This window comes from Syngnathoides biaculeatus, chromosome 15 (assembly GCF_019802595.1).
Source record: "Syngnathoides biaculeatus isolate LvHL_M chromosome 15, ASM1980259v1, whole genome shotgun sequence".
Taxonomy (NCBI): Eukaryota; Metazoa; Chordata; class Actinopteri; order Syngnathiformes; family Syngnathidae; genus Syngnathoides; species Syngnathoides biaculeatus.
In genome coordinates, this window is record NC_084654.1 from 23,476,992 (window position 1) to 23,499,771 (window position 22,780).

At 45.7% G+C, this 22,780-nt stretch overlaps 1 protein-coding gene across 3 annotated transcripts; it reads left to right on the forward strand.

Moving 5' to 3' along the window:
- Positions 1-355: 355 nt before the first annotated feature.
- plppr3a (phospholipid phosphatase related 3a) lies at positions 356-19,573 on the forward strand. Of its 3 annotated transcripts, none has more exons than XM_061843936.1 (11): positions 356-570; positions 1,408-1,447; positions 4,319-4,450; positions 6,804-6,907; positions 7,780-7,965; positions 9,588-9,717; positions 11,361-11,556; positions 13,072-13,129; positions 14,490-14,663; positions 17,562-18,371; positions 18,777-19,573. In XM_061843936.1, the coding sequence occupies exons 2-11, from the start codon at positions 1,417-1,419 to the stop codon at positions 19,524-19,526; spliced, it is 2,571 nt and encodes an 856-aa protein (XP_061699920.1). In that variant the 5' UTR covers positions 356-570; positions 1,408-1,416; the 3' UTR covers positions 19,527-19,573. The 3 variants fall into 3 exon arrangements, with proteins under 3 accessions (XP_061699920.1, XP_061699921.1, XP_061699919.1); XM_061843935.1 differs by lacking the exon at positions 356-570 and adding an exon at positions 1,040-1,170; XM_061843937.1 differs by lacking the exon at positions 4,319-4,450.
- The last annotated feature ends 3,207 nt before the right edge of the window (positions 19,574-22,780 follow it).

A 22,780-nucleotide genomic window follows, 5' to 3' on the forward strand; every position in this document is an offset into this window, starting at 1 on the left:
TTTACACCTGTTTATCTTATTTTGTGCAAAGACAAATTTTTAAAAAGTCGTCGTTTCATGTTTTTCAACTTTCTAATTTCAACTGCGGCCCAGCCTCAGCCGGACTCTGCCTCCAGTGGCCCCCAAGGGAAATTCAGTTTGAGCCTCCTGATGTGGATACGAGTATCCGTTTGTACTCTCTGGCTTGTGGTATTCGTGGATAAATGGGAACACAGTCATGTTGTAGAGCCCGCAAATCAGGCGACCCAAAATGCGAAGGTACCGACACTTGTACCAAAGTCAATCCCGAGCTCGTAATGACTCCTCTTTACCACAGAGTGTCGCCCGAGCAATGTGTGCGTTTTCCTAACCTGGCACCATAACGATTGCGGCGTGATGAGACTTTAATCTTCCGCGGCCCGGAAAATGAAGTGCGCCCATGCGACCTGAGAGTGGCCCACGCGGGGGAAATCCAGATTTGCGATTCCCATTCAAAGTGCGGGCGATCATTCAGATCAGTCACGGAACCCGCGCCCTAGTTGTGTTGCGGTTGTCGTCGGCCTCCCAACAGCGCGGCGGCGGCGATTTCAGGTATGCTGAACGGCCTACGCAAGAAATCGATGGCGAGGCCATCTCACGGTTGCGTGCTCGCATGTTTGTGCTCACACGCGGTCGGGTAAACGCGTCGGATGCGTTGAGGTGTGCTGTCGGCCAATACTTACCGACGCGATACATGTGTGGAGAATATCGAATATTTCACACATGCCCGTCATTGGGTCCTATTGCACGGAGACGGCAAATCAGGAACGACACGTAACATAAGCGCAGGAATGTGTTTCTGGAGGGATCCGTCAAGTCGGTTTTGGTGTGTTTCGGGATCCGCTTGATGGGGGGGGGGGGGGTAGCGTTTTTTGGTTGACCCAGTTGTGTTGCGGTGTGGGGGACAAGAAATCAGGTGCGAAGAACATGGGAGGTTTTTTAATGAGTAGGATATTGTGTGGTATGGGTACCACAAATCGGGCACCTGATGAATTAAGGAACTGTTCCGTGCACAAGTGTGTTGATCTTTAGACTTGGTGGGGACAAACGAATATTCGTACCGAGATGTTGTGCTGCGGGGACCACAAGTCAGCCATGCAGCAAAATACGAAGGCTGGAACTGTTCTTTGAAGTTTATGCATGCATCTGCCTGTGAGTTCTGGTATGCACTTGTGTGGGAGGGGCATGATGATGGCGTCATATTGTAATCTGGAGACTATAAATTAGAACCCCCAATGTTTTTTTTATTTTTTTTGCTTGAATAGGGATAAATGTTTGTTTACACAATTATATCAATTATACCTTTGTGGGGACCGCAAAGGTCCAGGGATATGATTCCATGAGCCGTTCCTCCGGTATATGTAAACTGTGTCTTTTCATATTCCTCAGCGGAGAGAGATGAACGTGTGTCGTGGGGACCACCAAACAGGTAACGCCGATTAATTTTTTTTTAAAATATTATTATGAGTTTTATGTTTGTGTTTTCCTCCTCGCAGAATTTACTTACTCAGAGCACACGAATGCTTTCACGAGGTATGCGGATCACGTGTCAGCCGGATTCGAGAATGTTAATCAAAATTATGAATCCCCGAGTACCCCACCCCCAGACCGCCCCCCTCAGGCGTCCACAAGAAAGCCAACCAATTACTCTTCAAATGGCCTCAAAGGGAAAAGACTGCAGCTCTGACGGAACTCACAGGACACGTCGTTCTGCGCACCATCTCGTGGCACCCGATACCGAAAAGTTTGCCTTTCCAGAACCAATAATGCTCAGTTTTGTTTGATATTTGGGGAGGGGGTTACTCCGCCTCTCTCATCCCTCCATCTTTGCGCTTTTGTCTGCTCGGTAAACTGGAGCCAGCCGCTGAGCGATGAGTTTATTAGCTCTGGCCAGCTGTGACCGAGCCGTGGCTCGTATTGGGTGTCCTTTGTGTGTACGTTGCTAGGGTGGGGGATGGGGGGGGGGGTACGTGTGACCCCAGGGAGTACACCCCCACCCAACCCCCACACCAATCCCCGCAGACCACCTCCCTTTTTACAGAGAAACTCCCTGGCAACCACAGAGAGGATAAATGTGCCCCCCCAACCCCCCCAGTTCGTAGTGTGGGGCGGCGGCAGTGATTTTTTTTTTTGGGTGGGGGGGGGGTAGCGTGGAAGCACTTGAGAATGTGCGGATATTACCATCCCGTTTGGGGGTGTGCGTGTGGGAATGTGTCACACGCACACGTACATTCCAGTTGGGTAGCGACCGAATGGAGTGTTTTTTTTTTTTTTTTTAGAGAATCAAGAGCTGCCGGTTTGTATTTTATATTTCATGCAGAGCAGCGATATTACGGCCAAATGTGTCTCGTAAGGCCTCGCAGCGATGTTCTGCTTTCATTTCCTTGGGCTGTGTTGCCGTACGCCGCTTTTGTTATCGGCAAACGCGATTTAGCCGCACAAATTCTGCCTACCGACAAGCGATGTCACCAGGAAAAAGGACCTGGGTCTCCTCTGTCAGAACCCGTTTAAGGGTTCCGACTGGTCACAGTCGAATACGAGCTAGTATGGTGGCCCCAAAAGAAGACAAATTCGTGACATAAATGGCCAGCGGGGCGCTCGCGGGTTTGCCCCGTGAATTCTGCCTAGCAACGAAATCACAAAGCAAGTCGGTTGATTTAAATGCTTGCTAGCGGCGTAGCACCGCTTGAAGAGCCAACGTTGGTCAAAGCCGCCAAACAGTTTCGCATCCTCCAACGTGAGCTCCAACTACGGTGGCCAGAAAAATTCAAAAAGGCTTCGTCGTTAGCGGTGCTAGCTAGCTTATTTGCTGGATGTTTTTATGTCTGATGTGAGAGAGAGAGAGAGAGAGAGAGAGAGAGAGAAAGAGAGGAGTGATGGAACTCAAGGTCCAAAAATTACAGTTTTGCCGTATGTCGGTTTCGAGCACGGTGGCCAGAAAGGGTCTGAAAGGTTCAAGCGAGAGTTAATACAGTACAACCTTGGTTCTCGACTACAATCCGTTCTACAAGGCGGTTCCAGAAGTGATTTGTTCGAAAACCGAATCACCCGTCACGTGCATTATGTTATTTTTTTTTTTTTTTTGTTCGTTCAAATTCACAATAACAAAGCGCGTCGTGGGTGGGGTCAGGCCGCACGCGTTATGTCATTTCCGGGTTTTGTCGGGGGTGTTCCAGTTACAATTTTCGTTCAAAAAAACAGAAGTAAAAAAAAAAATTTCCAAATTTTCGGTCGAAAACCTATTTGTTGGAGAACGGGGGACGTTCGAGAACCGAATCTGGACTCTACTTGGAAGTAATGTGTTGTTTCAGTGAAAGAAGGCTTTTATTCATCTCATCCAGGCAATGTTGACCGTAGAACTCCTAAAATGTTGAATCTAGCGGCACAAAATCGTTGAAATTGCCACAATTGTGTCATGACGGGATTTACGCAAAGTGTCAAAATCACGTACGTGTGGCATCACAATCTCATTTGGCAGTTGAACTTGCGTCTGTTTTCGTGAAAAAATCGGATTTAGCAAATATATCCGTCGGTCATTTAAGTGCTAAGTGGAGATTTTACGCGATGGTCCTCAGCGTGGCCCCCCAGTGGCCGAATTTAGCAACAAAAGTTGCTTCCATCGCCGCGCGCGTTCGACACGCCCGTCGTAACGTCGGCGTTTCCTGCCGATTCTCGCGGAACCGGCGTCCACGTGCTCCGCCGCGGCGCACGTGGACACGCCCTTCGCGAGCCGACAATGGCGCTTCCCCATTGATGAGACTTGAGCGCCCTCCTCCCCTTAATCCCGTGCGCGAGCCTCCCTCCGCCATTCCCCCCCTTTTGTCTCATGGAAGGAGGAGAAGAAGTGTGGAGCAGACTGTCTCCTCCCCCCACCATCGGTGCACCGCTCTCCCCCCCCCCACCTCCCCACCCCACCCGCCTCCATCTCGTGCCTGCCTTTGTGACTGCGTACCCGAATAAAACTGACACTTGGATGCTCGTCTGGAAAATTAAAAAAAAAAAAAAAAAAAAAGCTCATCTGAGGATTCCTCCCTGTTTTTTTTTTTTGGGGGGGGGGTTGTTTTGGCCCAACCTTGTGATTCCATCAGGAATACCGTTGGATAATAATAGGTGAACAAGGGGAGGATCTGGACCCCCCCCTCCCTAGCCTGCACCACCGCCGCCACGTGAAGATTTCACTTCCGAATCGGACCACATTTGGAGGGGACTTTTCCGCCACCAGCATCCTTTGACGGGGTCCTCGCATCCCGATCCAGCGCACCCGCTCAATTTGGGATTTTTTTTTTTTTTTTTTTTTAAGGGCGACATGGGTATGGATTAAAAGGGAAAGACGGGACAGAGAGAGCCGCCAAACTGGAGCAGCACGCCAGAGCACGCCGGGGGGGAAGGGGGCGACGGGACTCGGTGAATTCGCGGAGCCCCCGGGATCGAGGTGAGTGTCGGCGCGCGTTCCCGTCATCGACGGTCCGTCTCGCCGGCAACTCGCGTGATGTCTTTCCTTAATTGGGGCTATCGGCGTAATTGACTCAAGGTGGCGGTTTGCGGATCTTTATGCTCACGCTGCGAGCCAAACGGACCCTCTGAAAGTTTAAAAAAAAATCTTGAAATATTTTCCCAAAAATAGGATTGAACTCGTTAGGGTTCTGTCCTTGATTTGGTGAGGGAAAACTATTGGCATTATTTCATTGTATTTATTTATTTATTGACTGTATTTTGCTGATTAAACGCCGGGTCACGTTGACCTTTGAACTTTCCTTTTGTGCCCAAGAAGTATGCTAATGCTAATGCTAATGACATTTGGAACTTTTCAAAGGATGACGTGTGAACATTGTCGGCGTAACCAAGAAACAAACACAGCAGGAAAGGGTTCAAGTTAACTGTGCTCTTGATATTTTTTTTTATTATTATTTTAATCTTCTAGTCAACTTTCCTGCAATAGTGCACTTATTATATAAAAGATGGAAACATAAATCACAGGGCAAGATCACGGATACATGCGGCCGAAATGAGTTTCAGGGTGTCCGGGCTCTCCCTTAGAGAACAAGTGAGAAGCTCGGTCATCAGGGAGGGGCTCAGTGGCGAGCCGCTGCTCCTCCGCGTTGAGAGGCGCCAGGCGAGGCGGCTGGGGCATCTGATTCGGATACCTCCAGGACGCCTCCCTGGTGAGGCGTTCCGGGCACGTCCCACCGGAAAGAGACCCCGGGGACCACCCTGGACACGCTGGAGAGACTACGTCTCTCGGCTAGCCTGAGAACGCCTCGGGATCCTTCCGGAAGAGCTGGAAGAAGTGGCTGGGGAAAGGGAAGTCTGGGTATCCCTGCTGAAGCTACTTCCCCCGCGACCCGACCCAGAGAAGCATTGGGAGGCGCCAGACGAGGTGGCTGGGGTATCTGATCAGGAATGCTTCCTGGCCGCCTCCCCGGTGAGGCGTTCCGGGCACGTCCCACCGGAAAGAGACCCCGGGGACCACCCTGGACACGCCGGAGAAACTACGTCTCTCGGCTAGCCTGAGAACGCCTCGGGGTCCTCCCGGAAGAGCTGGAAGAAGTGGCTGGGGAAAGGGAAGTCTGGCTATCCCTGCTGAAGCTACTTCCCCGCGACCCGACCCGGAGAAACGGTAGAGAATGGATGGATGGGTGTATGGACAGTTGTGTACGTACAGTATGTGTCATGGATCTCTATATTTGGAAATGAACTTGCTCAATGGCACATTTGACATGATTCTAATTTGTTGAGATGTCCCAAAATATTCAGTTACAGGGTCAAACTCGTTTCAACTATAAAGTAACGATCGCTTATGAAATGCCCGTCACGTGAATGTTCTGAGCTCCCGTTTCCACGCCGGTGCGGTATTCAGCAGTTGAATGCAGCTCCGATGAGTTTTTGGACGCTATTCTTCCAGTGTCAGTCAAAAGAAGAAGGAGGGGGAAAAAAAAAATCATCCCCCCCCCCCCGAAGCCGTGTTGGTGGTCTTTCAGACTGTCTGGCACGGTGACAAACTGGGATTCTGTCCACCGCACACACAAGGTTAAAGTCTTTTTAGAAGCGTCGCCGGTCGGCCGACATTTTGCTGTCGCGTCCGTGCAGAAGGGAGAAACAAAACGCTGGTTTTGGAGATTAAAAAAAAAAAAAAAAAGCCGCCGCGCTTGTGCAAAGGAAGGAAAATTGTGTGTGAGAGATGTGATTTAAGGAGGGGGGGGGGCGGTTTGGCGGTGGGGGTTGGGTTGAAGTCTACGCGAGTGGAGCAGGTCACCGAGACGAGACCAGGGGGGGAGAGTGCTGGGCTCCCGACTAAGCGGCTTTTCCGCCACGCTGGAGACCTTCCGTCCGTCCCGGCGTCGTCCCCTCGCTGATGTGTTGCTCAGCGGGGAGGAAAACTGGAGGGAAAGGGCGAGATTTGTTCTTTTTTTTTTAAAAAAAAATGAAGGAAAAAAGAATGAGAGGGAACGAGAAAAGATGTATTTTATTTATTCGACAGGCGGTGCAACTCTGCACCAGAGGTTAGGGTTAGACCGATGTTGGTACTTTCGTAGACCGGCGTAGACCGATCAGCCGTGTCGGTAAAGAGGAACGGCGAGCTTTGCGCTTGCGCGAAAATCGGGATCCGCCAGCGACGAGATGTCTTCGAAAATCGTAGCGTCGTAAGGAAGGAAGGAAGGAGGACAGAAAGGAATTCAGGAGTGGATGTCGAGAAGGGGAAATATGGATCGCTGAAGTGCCGGCGTGCGCGTGTAAATGTTTGAATTTGTTGGATTGTTTAACGGTGTCCCGCTCGTCCCTCGCAGGCTGCGAGTGGTCGCACCCCAAGATGGCGTCCCCCAAAAGCCGAGCCAAGAAGAAGCCGCCCAAAGACAGCGTCACGCTGCTGCCGTGCTTTTACTTTGTGGAGGTACGGCCGCGCTTTCATCAATCATCTGCTTGGATTATTATTATTATGTTAAACAAGGATTGAAAACCGTATTTTGAAACTTTAATCCTGCCTTGAAACCTGACTTTAAAATACTCACCTTCCCATGAAACTGCACTACTTGCTCTAAAACCATAAACCTGGCTTGAAGCCGTCTCTTGGAGCACCAATCTTCTTTTAACCCCTACTTCGAGATCTGAACCCTGGTTAAAATGTCTACAGAAACCCTAATCCGGTTTTGAAACCGAGTTTTCAAAGGTTAAGCCTCCCTTAAACATTAATATTTGCCTGAAACCACTATCAATGGATTGAAAGCCTACTTGAAACCTGGACACTGGCTAGAAACCAGACTCTTAAACTTACCTTGTATCCTTACTTTGAAAACCTAATCCTGTCTTGAAACCTGACTCTAAACCACTACACTCCCCATAAATAATATTTGCCTGGCCATAAAATATACTCTAATACTTGCCTTAAAACTGTACTCCAAAACCCTTGCCTGAAACCAAATTTTGAATCGCTAATCCCATCTTGAAAGCTCCCATTGAAACCCAAAATCCTCCCGTGAAATACTTTGTACTTGCTTTCAAGACCTCCATCAAAACCATGAACCCGATTTAAAAACCCTGATCCTATTTTGCAACGCTGACCCTCACCTCTAAGCCCTACTTTGAAACCCAAATCCTTCGATTCAGTTCTAACTTCCTCTCTGAGGCTTTTATGGAAAAATTCTCCAGATGGGAATTTTGTGTGAACCAACCAAATTTTGACGCAGCCTGTACGCATCATCGTTCTTTTCGGCGACCGGCGTTGATTGCCCCGCCCCCCCCCATCCCCCCCCCACCCCGTCGCAGCTCCCCATCGTGCTGTCGTCCTTGGTGTCGCTGTACTTCCTGGAGCTGACGGACGTCTTGTCCCCGGCCTCGGTGGGCTTCCGCTGCCGCGACCGCCGCCTCTCCATGCCCTACGTGGAGACGGGCGACGAGCTCATCCCGCTGCTCATGCTGCTCAGCTTGGCCTTCGCCGGACCCGCCGCCTCGGTGAGACCTTTCGAAAATTCACATTTTCATTTTGATTTATCTGAAGCTGCTGCGGCTCCCGTGAAGAATGAAACATTCTGAGCTCTTTTTTTTATGATTATTTTCATTGACGATTGAAAAGAAAAAACACCAGTTGGCATGAAACAGAAAGCTAAAGTTAGTATTTCTTTTTTTTTTTTTCCTTTTTCTTTTTTTTTTTTTTTAGTCTGAATCTTCTGTGTACAGAAGCGTATTGCTGCCACACCCATAAAAAAAGGTCGCTATCACGTTATAACGCGTTATGTTTCACGTTATAATGTGGATATTTCATGTTATAACATATGTTTCACGTTATACAGTAATGTGGTTAAGTCCACGTTATAATGTGAATCATTTCATGTTATAACGTGAAAAATTTCACGTGATAACGTAATTCATTTCGTGGAATCGTGCGAAACCTTCATGTTATAACATGATATGCTCTCCGTTATAATGTGATATGTTTCACGTTATAATGTGGTTAAGTCCACATGATGAAGTGAATCATTTCATGTTGTAACCTGAAAAGTTTCACGTTTTAACGTCATTCAGAAGTTATCTATCAGCCTGATTGGAAGCAAAGTCATCTATCCCCCTGATTGGAAGCGATCACCAACATCAATAATAACAATTCAGAAGAATTCAGTACAGAAGTGCATTGCTGCCACACCCCCAAAAAAAAGGTCGCTATCACGTTATAACGTGATATGTTTCACGTTATAATGGGGTTCAGTCCGCATGATAATGTGGATCATTTCTTGTTATAACATAAAAAGTTTCATGTTATAACGTAATTCAGAAGTCATCTATCAGCCTGATTGGAAGCAAAGTCATCTATCACCCTGATTGGTAGCGATTGCCAACATCAATAAGAAGAATTCAGTACAGAAGCGTTTTGCTGCCACACCAAAAAAAAAAAAAAAAACACGCTATCTCGTTATAATGTGATACGTTTCACGCCATAATATGGATGTTTCATGTTTTAATGTGTTATAATGTGATTAAGTCCACATTGTAATGCGAATCATTTCACGTTATGGCGTGAAAAGTTTCACGTTGTAACGTAATTGATTTCATGTTATAGTGTGAAACTTTCTTTTTGTGGGTGCGGCAGCAATACGCTTCTGTAGCTGTGCCTCACTTTCCCACAATGATTTTTTTTGTTTGTTTTTTAATCACGCAAAATATGTTCAATACCCGCCGTGTGCACGTTTTGTTTCTCTCACTCCAGTCTCGCATCACTTTTCACATTAAGCTAGGCTACGTTGCACTTGCGTGCTAACATCGCTGTCTGAAACTGCAATGAGAAGTACATCGGCTACAAGCGCTAATAATGTGCGCGGAGGCAACAATTCATTCTCCCCTCCAAGAAACGCCGTCGACGCTAAACGCACACTTGACATACTAATGTCGCACCCCCGCACACACTCGCGCAATGCTAATCCATCGGCGGCATGGAAGGAAGCAGCAAAGTCATCTGTCACCCTGATTGGAAGCGATCGCCGACATCAATAACGCTTTAGCCGCCGTTCTCCATCACCCCGAGTTTTAAGATCACAGGAAATGGATGTTTTTGTTCTTTCCTGGCCGGCCTTTGCGCACAGATCATGATGGGGGAGGGCCTCATGTACTGCATGCAGTCCAAACTCAAGACCTGCCCCAAGACGGAGGGCAGCATCAACGCCGGAGGATGCAGCTTCAACTCTTTCCTGCGCAGGACTGTGCGCTTCGTGGGTGAGTGACCAATAAGTTTTCTTTTTTTTTTTTTGTTTTTAAACGTTTGTTTTAATTGTCTGAATTATTTTTGTTTTTGTATATATTTTATTGTACTATATATTTTGTACAATTTATTTTACATTCAATTAATGAAATAATTTAATTTTATTTATTTAATTTTTTCATTTCATCTTTTTGGTTTGTGTATTTTTCATGATTTTTTTCTTTATCTTGTGATTATTATTATTATTATGATCATTATCATTTCACAACTCCTTGCTGCACAGGACCTTGAGTTCACCCAAAATTGCTAAATGTGATTTTATTTTGATGTAAAATTGATATCATTTTATTAATTTGTATTTACTTATATTTTTTGTCTTTATTTTGTTGTCAAAAAAAGTACTTAGTAGTAAAAGTAGTTTTATTTGTTAATTTGTTTGTTTGTTTATTGTGTATTATTTGTAGTGTTATTAAATAATACAACTTAAAATAATAGTATTGTTTTAAGTATTATTTTGATGGTCACTTAAAATAATAGTATTATTTTAAGTTGTATTATGTAAACAAATTAACAAATAAAATTACTTTTAATAAAAAGAACATTTAAAAAATATATTTTAAAGAAAAGATTTTGATGGTCACTTAAAATACTATTATTTTAAGTTGTTTTATTAAATACAGTTATATAAAATTAAAATAAATAAATAATATTTTTTTTATTTAAAATATATTTTTTTATTTTTTCTTTGTTTTTAGTAAAAGTAGTTTTATTTGTTAATTTGTTTGTTTGTTCTTTAATTATTTTGTAGTGATGATGATGTAGTAATGATACAACTTAAAATAATAGTGTTATTTTAAGTGGCCATCAAAATGTTTCATTTAAAATAATATTTTTTTATTTTTTCTTTCTTTTTAGTAAAAGTAGTTTTATTTGTGAATTTTTATTAAATGATGCAACTTAAAATAATAGTATTATTTTAAGTGACCATCAAACTTTTTTATTTAAAATGCTTTTTTTTCTTTGTAGTAAAAGTAGTTTTATTTGTTCATTTGTTTGTTTGTCCTGTAATTATTTTGTAGTGGTAATAGTATTATTTGTAGTATTATCAAATAATCCAAGTTAAAATAATAGTATTATTTTAAGTGGCCATCAAAATGTTTTATTGAAAATAATTATTTTTTTTTAATGTTTTCTTTATTTTTATTGCCGTTACCTGGCCGATTTTATTGATTTTTTTTTTTTCCAAAATTTTTCAACTCTTACTTTTCAATTCAGTTTAAAAAAAAAAAAAAAAACGAGCCGCAAAGAATGTGCGCGCCGCTGTACCTAACAAAGCGGCGGCGGCGGCGGCGTTTTGTCGTCGAGCGCGAACCCGCCGCCGTCGTTCGGCTTCCGGGGCGGCGGGTAATGAACTCATTCCGCGCGCTAAACGAAGAGTGACCGAGCGCTAAAGAGGCGTGACATGACGCTAAATATCTGGAGGCCGTCTTTGACGCTCTCGAGTGGAAATGAAATTGCTTTTGTCTTTTGTGTGTGCAGGTGACAAAATAACAGAAACTGCTTCTTTTTATTGTTATTATTTTTTGGAGCTGCGTTGAGAAAGATCCACCCGAGGTGACCTTGACTCCCCCCCCTTCATTTCCTTTGCGCCGTTCAGGCGTTCACGTCTTCGGTCTCTTGGCAACGGCGCTGGTGACGGACGTCATCCAGCTGGCGACGGGCTACCACGCCCCTTTCTTCCTGACCGTCTGCCAGCCCAATTACACGGCGCCGGGCGTGGCCTGCGACGGCAACGCCTACGTCACGCAGGACATCTGCATGGGCAAAGACCAGTACGCCATCATGTCCGCCAGGTAGCGCAAATATCGCCTCAACGTACACTGAACATATTTATACAATTTCTGCTACAATTTCCGAGAACACCGACACCTCAGTGCAATATTTACATAGTAGTCTAATGCCTTCATATGAGTGCAATATTTACATGGTACAAATGCTACACTTATTACTTGTAAATCCAATACCTATAGTTCACATTTGTGCAACATCCATACATATGTAAAATGCCTACATGGGGTAAGGTCTCAAACTCATTTTTGTCATGGGCCAAGTCGATGTTATGGTTTCTTTTGGAGGGCCGTTATGAATGTGTACCCATATACAGTATATATGTATAACATCTCATATTACTACATGTAAAATTAATAAGACTACTTGTGAAATCAAAGCCCAGTAAAAAAAAAAAAAAAAAATATATATATATATATATATATATATATATATATATATATACCATTTTCAACTACCATGTAATTCCTTTTCATAAAGTACAAAATCTCAATATGAATAACATGAAAGAATATTTTCAATTTTGGTATGCTATCAGGAAACGAGAAGTCAACGCACATGATTTGCTTTCACGGGCCTCATGAAATGATCTCGTGGACCAGATGTGGCCCCCGGGCATTGACTTTGACACCTGTGCTCAGCATATTACTACAATACCTACATATGAATCCAACATAGACATTAGCACAATATTTACATAGTAGTAGAATATCAACATACTATATTAGTACAATAGCTGCATATGTATCGGGATACCTTCATAACACTAGAATGTATGTATCGTATGAGTAAAATCATTATTAGATGAGTGAATTGAACCAAAATATGCTGTAGATACAATCCCTATATACATACAGTAAAGCCTCGGTTTTCAAACGTCCACGTTTTCGGACAAACTGGTTTTCGAACAAAAATTTCAAGATTTTTTTTTTTTTGCTTCTGTTTTCGAACGAAAATCGGTACTCGAACACCCTTGACACAACCCGGAAATAACATAATGCGCACGGCACAAGCAGCTAACCCACCTATGACAAATTATATTCTATTTTCGAACGCCCCTCGACAACACTGAAATGACATAACGGGGGCCAAGTCGCTACAGATACGGCAATGCACTCCCAGCCTAGCGTACTCTACTACTAAAGCATACATTTTAAGCAAAAAATAAATTTAAATTATTTTATTTGTATTGTATTGTATTTATACATATATTTCTACTATGCAGTTTACTATCAGGAAAAGGTAAAAAAAAAATGCTTTAAAAAGCCTAATCTTTTAGGCTTGGAACGCATTATTTCTTTTTCCATTCATTGTAATGGGAAACATCAATTTGGTTTTCAAACAATTCCCTTTTCGAACCGTTTTCCGGAACGGATTGCGCTCGAGAACCGAGGCATCACCGTATGAGCGAAATCCGAGTGCAATGGCTGTCAATTAGTATCGTCATCCCGTCACCTGCTTCATTTCCGAATAATGCGTATTATTTTTTGTAATTTTTTTGTGCAATCTCTCCTCTCCAGGAAAACGTTCCCATCCCAGCACGCAACACTCTCCGGCTTTGCCGCCGTCTACATTTCCGTAAGCATCCTTTTTTTTTTTTTTAAATACTTTTGACTTGTCTCAATTTGCATGAGGTGAGCGATGAAATTTAAATGGAAGTCGTGTCGTTCCGAGAGGTCAAGCCGGACGTCGCTGGCTTTGTTTGATTCCTCCCGTTTTGTCTCGGATTGGATGGCGAAACGCAACATGAATAATACAAAAGTCATCTTGGAGCTTTTTTTGTTGTCTCTTCTGTGTTGTTCAAAAAAAAAAAAAAAAAAAAAAACACACAAAATAAGCATTTTCAAGTTTCTGCAAAGTCAAGTTTCTTCCGGTCACCACTAATTCATTTGCATATTGCATAGCGACGTAAATCAAAACAATTTCATGCTTATTTTGCACACAGTGAGACTTTATCACGATGCAAATATGTTTCATGCGGTTTATAAATCTCGGAAGCAGCACAAACATCCAATATTTGCAATCCACCAGAGGTTAACGTAAATAAATGCTCATTTTTGTTTTTTTTTTTTGCTGTTGAATTATTTCATCATTTTTTTAAGTTCTAATGCCTGACTTGAATAAAATTATTCACTTAAATCTGCATATTATTCTTTCTGAATATCAAATGACTTTTTAAAAAAATCTGTTTTAATATTAGTTATTTGTATTGTATTTATTTTTAACTGTCCTTATTTCACTTTATTTATTTTAGTTATTTGTATTCATTTTATTTTCAATCCTCTAAATTCATACTAATTAGAATTATTTGTTGATAATTTTTGATCGCAATTTCCTGATTTTATTTGTTTTTTGTTTTTTCTTTTTTATTCATCTCCCATAAATTATTTTTCATTTCATTCATTTTAATTCTGTGATTTTATGCACAACTTGAATACAGTTATTCACGTTAATTTGCATATTATTCTTTCTTAATAGGCAAATCCATTTAAAAAAAAATGTTTTAATATTATTTATCCGGTGTATTTGTATTGTATTTATTTATAATGCTCCTTATTTCACTTTTTTAAATTTATTTTAGTTATTTGTATTATTTTTCTTTTCAGTCCTTTAAATTCATACTTATTTTCATTTGTATCTATGTCAATAATTTTCGATTGTAATTTCCTGATTGTAGTCGTTTTTATTTTGTCTTTATTCCTCGATGATAAATTACTTTTTATTGATCTTAATTTTGTTATTTTAATGGGTAAAAATTGGGGGGGAGGGGGTTGTATAATATGTTGGTATTTTTATTTTATTCTTATTCATCCCTCTTTCCGTTTTGCTGCAATTCATCATTTTTGGGATTTATTGATGATTTGAATTGAAAGATCTTTTGAAAAGTACGACCGGAATGTGCTCGGAAAGTGACCAACATTTCTCGCCCCGCCCGCAGATGTACTTCAACGCCAGCATCGGCGCCGCCACCAAGTTGCTGAAGCCGCTGCTGGTGTTCGCCTTCTGCATGGCGGCGGGCCTGGCCGGCCTGACGCAGATCACCCAGCACCGGAGCCACCCCGTCGACGTCTACGCGGGCTACCTGATCGGCGCCGGCATCGGCGTCTACTTGGTCAGTCGTTCGGACGACCGCGCGTCAAATCTACCGCGGGACCGACGCCGCTTTCACCAGAAAAAGATCTCCCGATTGGATCCCGTTCTCGAACTCACCTGGTGTGAAATCGAACTAAAACGCACCTGTCGCCTCCCGTCTGAAGATTTTCAAAAAATATTAGGAAAATGTTTCTTACCCCACCCCACCCCCGCCCCCAAAAACGATTTTTCCCTCTTTCTGAAAAATGCCCCCAAGATACTGCCATAGGAAAGCAGTACAATAATTGTCAAGGAACTATGTTGGAGTGATAAATCTCGTATGTGAGGGAGGAGCTAAGTTGAGCCTGGGTTGTTGGTGAAAGTTTCACAAATCATTTGTATTTGAAATGAAATTACACAGTTATTACATTTACAGGACACTTTTTGATTCACGGCAGGTCTCCGCCTCGATCAAATTCTCAAATTATCCATTCGTTTTCTTTGCCGCTTATCCTCACAAGGGTCGCGGACAGCGCCGGAGCCTATCCCAGCTGTCAACGGGCAGGAGGCGGGGTACACCCTGAACCGGTCGCCAGCCAATCGCAGGGCACATGCAGACAGGCAACAGACACACTCACGATCACACCTACGGGCAATTTAGTGTGTCCAATTAATGTTGCATGTTTTTGGGATGTGGGAGGAAACCGGAGTGCCCACCCGGAGAAAACCCACGTGAACATGCAAACTCCACACAGGGGGGAGGGGTCTGGGATCGAACTGTGAGGCCAACGCATCGCAAATTTGAGCTCGTTCCAGCTAGCATTCCGTGACATTCCGAGAATTCCCCAATCTTGCAGCTTTCTCCGTTTTTCATGAGAAAACCTGCAAAATAATGAAAACATTTTTACCAATTCACATTCCTTGCGACAGCATTTCATTTTCAACGTCACAGAAATTTGTTATCTTCAGTTATTTCATATCAAAATGCTGTACTCAGAAGTGGTAAGGCGTTGGCCTCGCAGTTCTGAGGACCCGGGTTCGATCCCGGCCCCGCCTGTGTGGGTTTCCTCCGGGTGGGCACTCCGGTTTCCTCCCACATCCCAAAAACATGCAGCGTTAATTGGACACTCGAAATTGCCCGTAGGTGCGCTTGTGAGTGCGGCTGTTTGCCTCGATGTGCCCTGCGATTGGCTGGCGACCGGTTCTGGGTGCATCCTGCCTCCTGCCTGTTAAGAGCTGGGATAGGCTCCAGCACTCACCGTGACCCTTGTGAGGATAAGCGGCTAAGGAAATGGATGGATGGATGGAAATTGCCCCTAGGTGGGATTGTCTCCATGTGCCCTGCGATTGGCTGGCGACCGGTTCAGGGTGCGCCCCGCCTCCTGGCCGTCCACAGCCGGGATAGGCTCCGGCACGCCCCGCTGCCCTTGTGAGGATAAGCGGCTAAGGAAACGGATGGAGGTACTCTGAAGTAAGTTGCGGTCGTCCACGTGCAACCGTGCATTGCTGGTTGTGACAAAGCAGCTTGCGTCAGGATGTGCGCGGCTAGCGAGCGAACAGCCAGCCGGCGTTTGGCAGCAGTCGAAGGCTGCCGCCCGTCTTCAAATGAAGCGCTTTCGGTTGTATTTGTCCTGTCGTGCGCGCCAACACCAACTCGATTGTTTGTCACCTCTTCCCTCTTTTTTTTTTTTTTTTTTTCTTTCTTCCCTCTCCCGCCGAGCTATATTTAGCGTTCCTCATTACGAGAGAGACAGAGAGAGAAAAGCAGTCATCGGATAAGAATTTGCCGCAGCAATTTCACACTCGATTTTTGGGGAGGAGAAAAGGAAGAAGAAGAAAAAGAAGAGTTGCACATTTTCACTCTTGTCCTTCACATGTTCAGGCAGAGGCAATTTTGTGTTCCCGCCAAGGAAGAATGAATGGGGAAAAAAAAAAAAAAACATTTGTAATAAAATATCCATCCATTTTCTTTGCCGCTCATCCTCACGAGGGTCGCGGGGAGTGCTGGAGCGTATCCCAGCTGTCAACGGGCAGGAGGCGGGGCACACCCTGAACGGGTTGACAGCCAATCGCAGGGCACGTGCAGACGAACAGTTGCAATCACAATCACACCTCGGGGCAATTTATCCATCCATCCATTCTCTTTGCCGCTCATCCTCACGAGGGTCGCAGGGAGTGCTGGTGCCTATCCCAGCTGTCAAAGGGCAGGAGGCGGGGCACACCCTAAACTGGTTGCCAGCCAATCGCAGGGCACATTGAGACAAACAGTCGCACTCACAATCGCATCTAGGGTCAATTTATTCATCCATCCATCCATTTTCTTTGCCGCTCATCCTCACGAGGGTCGCAGGGAGTGCTGGTGCCTATCCCAGCTGTCAACGGGCAGGAGGCGGGGCACACCCTAAACTGGTTGCCAGCCAATCGCAGGGCACATTGAGACAAACAGTCGCACTCACAATCGCATCTAGGGTCAATTTATCCATCCATCCATCCATTTTCTTTGCCGCTCATCCTCACAAGGGTCGCAGGGAGTGCTGGAGTCTATCCCAGCTGTCAACGGGCAGGAGGCGGGTACACCCTGAACTGGAGACAGACAAAAGTCGCTACGGGCAATTTAGAGTGCTTCATATTTTGGGGACGTGGGAGGAAACCGGAGTACCCGGAGAAAACCCCACACAGGTACGGGAAGACCAGGAAAACTCCACACAGGCGTGGTCGGGAGCGAACCCCGATCCTCAGAAGTGTGAGCCCCAAAGATCCTTTTTTGCCAATTTTTGTCTTTTACAGGACAGCAACAGAAGCCCTCAGGTTCATTTGGTAGGGCTCAATCAGAACTGCCAAAATTGACGTGCAATCATTTTTTCAGTATTAAACGTAAAAGCAACAGATTCAGCACTCGTGGGCCACTGCCCCTGATGCGGTTTCCGTCTCCCTCCAGGCCGTGTACGCAGTGGCAAACTTCAGAGCGTCCGAAGAAGACGCGTCGCCTCGCCCCAAAATGTCGGGGTTGCAGCACAAGGACACGCTGAGGGTGCTGAGTCAGCGCAGTCACGACTCCCTCTACAGGAAGACGCCGCGGGTGTCGGAGAGCCGCGAGGAGCTGGCCGTGGCCATGAGTTCTGGGGCGCGCAGCAAGGTGAGGCGGGAGAAAGCCTGCCTGGCGTCACTCAAGCGAGCAAGTGCCGACGTGGAGCTCCTGGCCACCCGCGGGCCCATGGGCAAGGAGACTATGGTGACGTTCAGCAACACGCTGCCCCGGGTGGCCAACGGCAACAGCCCCATCTCGCCCTCCGATGAGCCGCCCGCCTCCCAGCGCCACATGACGTTCCACATGGCTCTGGACCCGCAAAGATCCCGGCACCTGGTGTCAGAGTGGAAGCAGCGCTCTCTGGAGCTGAGGAGTCAAAGCTCCCGGGACGAGAACCAGAACGAGGGCGAGGGAGGGGCGGACGGGGCGGGCGACCAGGGGGTACCGTCGTCCCTCTACCCCAAAGTCCAAGCCAACAAGGGTATGGCCACGCCCACCACGTCCCGGATGGTGGTGTCTCCGCCGCTGGTCCACATCCCCGAGGAGGCGACGCGACCGCCGCCGGTCTCCCCCAAGAGCGCCAAGACCCGTGCCAAGTGGCTGTCGCTCACCGAGGGGGGCGGCGCCAAAGAGCCCGGTGTGGGGCCCATCGCTGTGTCCACCCCGAGGGTGCCAAACCGCCAGCCGGCCCAGGCGCCTGCTCAGCCGAGAGTCACTCAGGTAAGGTGGAACTATTTTGGTAACAGCGGATCGGGATTCGGTCCCTGCACGGTACAACCAAGACAGGGCACCAGTCAGTACAGGGTCAAGTGTTTCTTGGAATTTCTTCTCCGTGTGATTGTGCGGGTTTTCTCCAGAAACCTAGACCTACCTCAATTGTCCATTGTCTGGTTGGGTTAGGATATCAAAACTGAGTCCAGGTCAAAGGTTCTTATCCGCATGCTTGTATTCTTATCTGAATTTCCCTGAGGTGTAATGTGATTGAGGTCGGTTGTACGTAGGTCTGACAACCAACCTGTCCAAGGTGTTCTCAGTCCCTCACTCCAAACCCTCTGGGCTAGACTAGCGATACCTCAAAACCAATTGACAACAGTCTTGTTTCTGACATTTCCTCGCACCTTTCAGGTGATGGCGATGTCCAAGCATCAGAGCCACGGTGGGGGCCCCATGGAGGGTGGCGGCTCCTCCTCGGGCGGCGGCTCCAACTGTTCCGAGTCCCCCTACTACCGGATCCCTTCCGACCGGGACAGCTGCGCCGGCAGTAACCCGGGCAGCGTCGCCGGCAGTGGCAGTATCGTCACCATCGACGCCCACGCCCCCCACCACCCGGTGGTCCGGGTGACGGCCTCCAATGGGAAGCCGTGGGAGTGGAGGAACACCATCAGCGGTAATCCGATGGCCAGCGAAACGGCGGACCGCGGCGTCCTGCGGGGGCAGGACAACGCCCCGCTTTATCGCGACTACCGGACGCTCCCGGTTAAAAAGGAGTCTCTGGGTGGTGAAACGCCGGAGCTCCCGCCCCCACCGCATCCCACCTCGTCCTCTCCCCTTCCTCCCCCGCCCCAGCTGTCGTCACCCCATCTCCCTCCGCCGCCCCCTCACTCGTCCCTCCTGTCTCAGGCCTCTCCGCGACCCTCCTCATCCCCCTTGCCCCCTCCTCCACTCCCCGCCTCCTCCACGCCGCCGCCGCCGCCGCCTCCTCCTCATCCCTCGTGTTCGGCCGTGCTCCCCCCTCCGCCTCACCCCGACCTGCTGATGGATGACCAGATGCTGTCCCACTCGTCCACGCTCCCCCGCCGGCCCTCCGTGTCGGCCCGGAGCCACGCTGAGCAGGAGCAGTACTACAAGGCGCTGCAGAACGAGCGGATGCTATAGTGCAGCGGTCCCCGACTTTTTATCGCGCCGAGGACTAGTTTTATGTCAAGCGATAGTTTGAGGGCCAGGCAAAGCATTCAATAAAATCAAATGATTGAAATTACAACTCGCCATTATGCTGAACGTCGTTATTTTGTTTAGTGGGAGCCCTGCGCTTGTTCCGCATCGATGAACCGGTCCCATCTTGGCGTAATGGGAGACGGCGTTACATCGTGTATGTCCAGTCTGATTTGTAATCTTGTTTTGGTCTCTGAAGTGGTAGAAAATCCTGCGAGTCTTGGAAATGGAAGCAAGAACGACCAGATTCTTTTGGCAGTTTTCGAGGCTTTGTTGCCTTACACGATCCAGAGCGGACTCTGTGTGTAAACCCATTTTTCAAATTAGAGTTCTGTCTCCTTAATTCCTAAAATTGAAATTTGTCGGCTCTTCTTCTGCGTCAATATTTGGCGCTTTTTTTTCCCCCCCTTTCAATCAAACTTTGAAACTGATCAATAAAATCTTTTGGTTCAGTCTCCGCGCAAGCCGGTACCAAACGGCCGCAGGACTGCCGGTTGGGGACCGCTGCCAAATTGGACGGCTCGCGTTCCGAGGGCAAGACCAAGTCGTGGCCACCATTTGGCATTGACTTATTTCAAACGATTTTCAGTCCAGGACGGGATCTTTCATCCGAGTCCACGGGAACGTTTGCGCGATTTGATGTTGTTCCGGCAGCTGTCTGAGGAAGACAAAGGAGATCAAAGGAAGAAAAAGGGGCGATGAGAATTCCCGCCTGGTTGCTGGCGGGGGAGGGGGGGGAAGCGTCCGCGGCTTGAAGGAGGAGATAACGACTCCGAAAGGCCTCAGATTTGCTCAAACTGTTTTCCTCTGAAAGGGGCGAAGAAGGACAAGGAAAACAAAACAACCGCAGGGCGTCTTCCGCCGTTCCTTAAGACGACCGCAGCTGCTTGTTTGCTGCCAGCTTTTGGTTGCTCCCGTAACGCGTTTTTCCGTTGTGTCTCGAGAAGCCCCGAAAGGGTCTTCGACTTCCAAGCCTGCGTCCTTCTGGGGAGTCACCTCAGTCAAACAGTGAAGCCCGATCCGCCAGATGAAATGCTCTGGATCCCGATGCAAGCGTCCCGGGACGGTTCACGGCCGCAAACCGACCGGCGTGCTCGTTGGATGCAGCACGACTGGATTCTGCTGCCTCAGCTCAGGTCTTTGAGTCTTAAGATATTGGCTTTTGGGGGCCTTGTTCACATTTGGTTCGGCTAGAACTGAACTCTGGTGTAATTGCTCTGATGGTGCTGGCTGTTTGTTCAAGTGTGAATGCTGTCATCTGAACCCAGGTGATTCTACTTAACCCGAGAACCCAAAACCCTGGACCCTCACCGTTAATGCCAACGCTATCACTTGAATCCCCGTGGATAAGCCTAGCCCGAAAACTCAAAACCCTAGACCCTCACCCCAACCCTAAACCCAAAAATCTGAGCCACAGATGTGAAATCGAAACCCCCCCAAAAAAACGATAAACCTAAACCCGCTCCTAAACCTTAAACCCTAAATCCTCATCTGAACTATCACTCGCTATCATTAAAACTCTACCATGAATTCTGACCCTGACTTTAAAAGCCAACACCAAACCTCGAGTCCCAATCCTGAACTCCTGACCTTGACCCCCTCAACCTAAACTCAGAATTTAAAATTAAAACCTGAACTTTAGAGCAAAATATCGAACGTCAATTATGAGTAAAAGGTCGGTCAACATTATGACAACCAGAGAGAGAACAACACAAAAAAAAGTCTATTTGTGTCATTTTATTGATCAGGACAAAGCGAAACATGAATTCACGCTGTCCGCGTTTGTCCAGTCTTTAGATTTTCATACTTCATCCTACAAATCAAAACATCTGACACATCATCATCATTTCATCAATCATCATCAATATTTTTATATATTTTTTTCACTCGAGCAAACCTTAATCATTGTATTTATACCATGAAAACATTAACTACAGTCGTTTTTTTTTTCTGAAAAAGTGGTGCAAATTTTTCATTAAATAATCTCAACATAAAGCCAGATAAATATAAAGTCAAAATGTAAAAGAGAAAATAATTCCATTAATTCAAATTATTTAATCTTGGAAAAAAAAAAATAATTGAATGTTGCCAGTACATTATGCATTATCTAGAACACAGGTGTCCAACTCTAGGCCCGGGGGCCAGATGTGGCCTGCCACATGATTTTATGTGGCCCGCGAAGGCAAATCATGTGTCTCAACCGTGATTTTTGTTCAAATTTGAACAGAAATTTCAAATTGTCATATCATAAATGATAACATTGTGATATTGCGAGCATTTTTGTGTTAGCAAAATAAAAGAATAGTTGAAAAACCCAATACCCTTGATTTGTGATTCCAAAACTAGTTGGTAAATTTAAATGTGTAACTATGATAGGTCAATTAAAAATTTTGTACAATTGCTGTAAGTATGAATGGAGTGCATTTTACTCGTGAGCCTGTTCTCGCTGGGAATTTTTTTTTTTGTTATTGGAAAAAGAAATTGTGCATAATTAGTGGAAAACGGCTTACTTGACATTTTGTCCCCGATGAAATAATTTTCAAGAAATGAACATGACTTGCTCCTAAATCACACATAAAAATATACATACATTTTAAAATACTCTTGACAAAATTATGAGCATATTCATGTCAAAATTTTGCATGTTTTTTCTTGGTGTGTGACAAACACCGTTGTGCAAATTATGACACGATACAGTGCTTCAAATTTTGCACAATTTCCTCGTAAATCCTCACGAGAACGCCTCACTTTGTTTTCTCTTCAGGTTTTCACCTTTACCTTATTTAACGAGCCACTAATGCATTTTTTTTGTACGTTTTGGGTATCATACGTCTCATTTTTGAGTGTAAAAAAGAAAAAAATTACCTGCTTAATATTATGACTCCTGTTATTGATCTCTTCGGCCCCTTTTTTTTTTTTAACAGGGGTATGTTTTCTATCTGTGTTGATGTGTGACAGTTATCATAATCTTGATGAATAAAACGGAACGAATTCTTAACGCTGCCTCTAACTCGTCTCCCTTTGCAGTTTACGTGCCACCATTTTTTGAAATTAAGATGCCGCAGAAAACAGGATTTGAATTTCAAATTTCAATAGTTGTATTTCAGTGTAACTTTTCAATTTTAACAATTCAACAGGCTACAGTGGACCTGCCAATCACTCGTACGATGATAGCCAATCAGATATCCGTGTTGTCT

Coding starts and splice junctions, on each gene's coding strand:
- plppr3a (XM_061843935.1), top strand. Junction 4,451..6,803: donor GCGGAGCCCCCGGGATCGAG/GTGAGTGTCGGC, acceptor CGTCCCTCGCAG/GCTGCGAGTGGTCGCACCCC. Junction 11,557..13,071: donor TACGCCATCATGTCCGCCAG/GTAGCGCAAATA, acceptor TCTCCTCTCCAG/GAAAACGTTCCCATCCCAGC.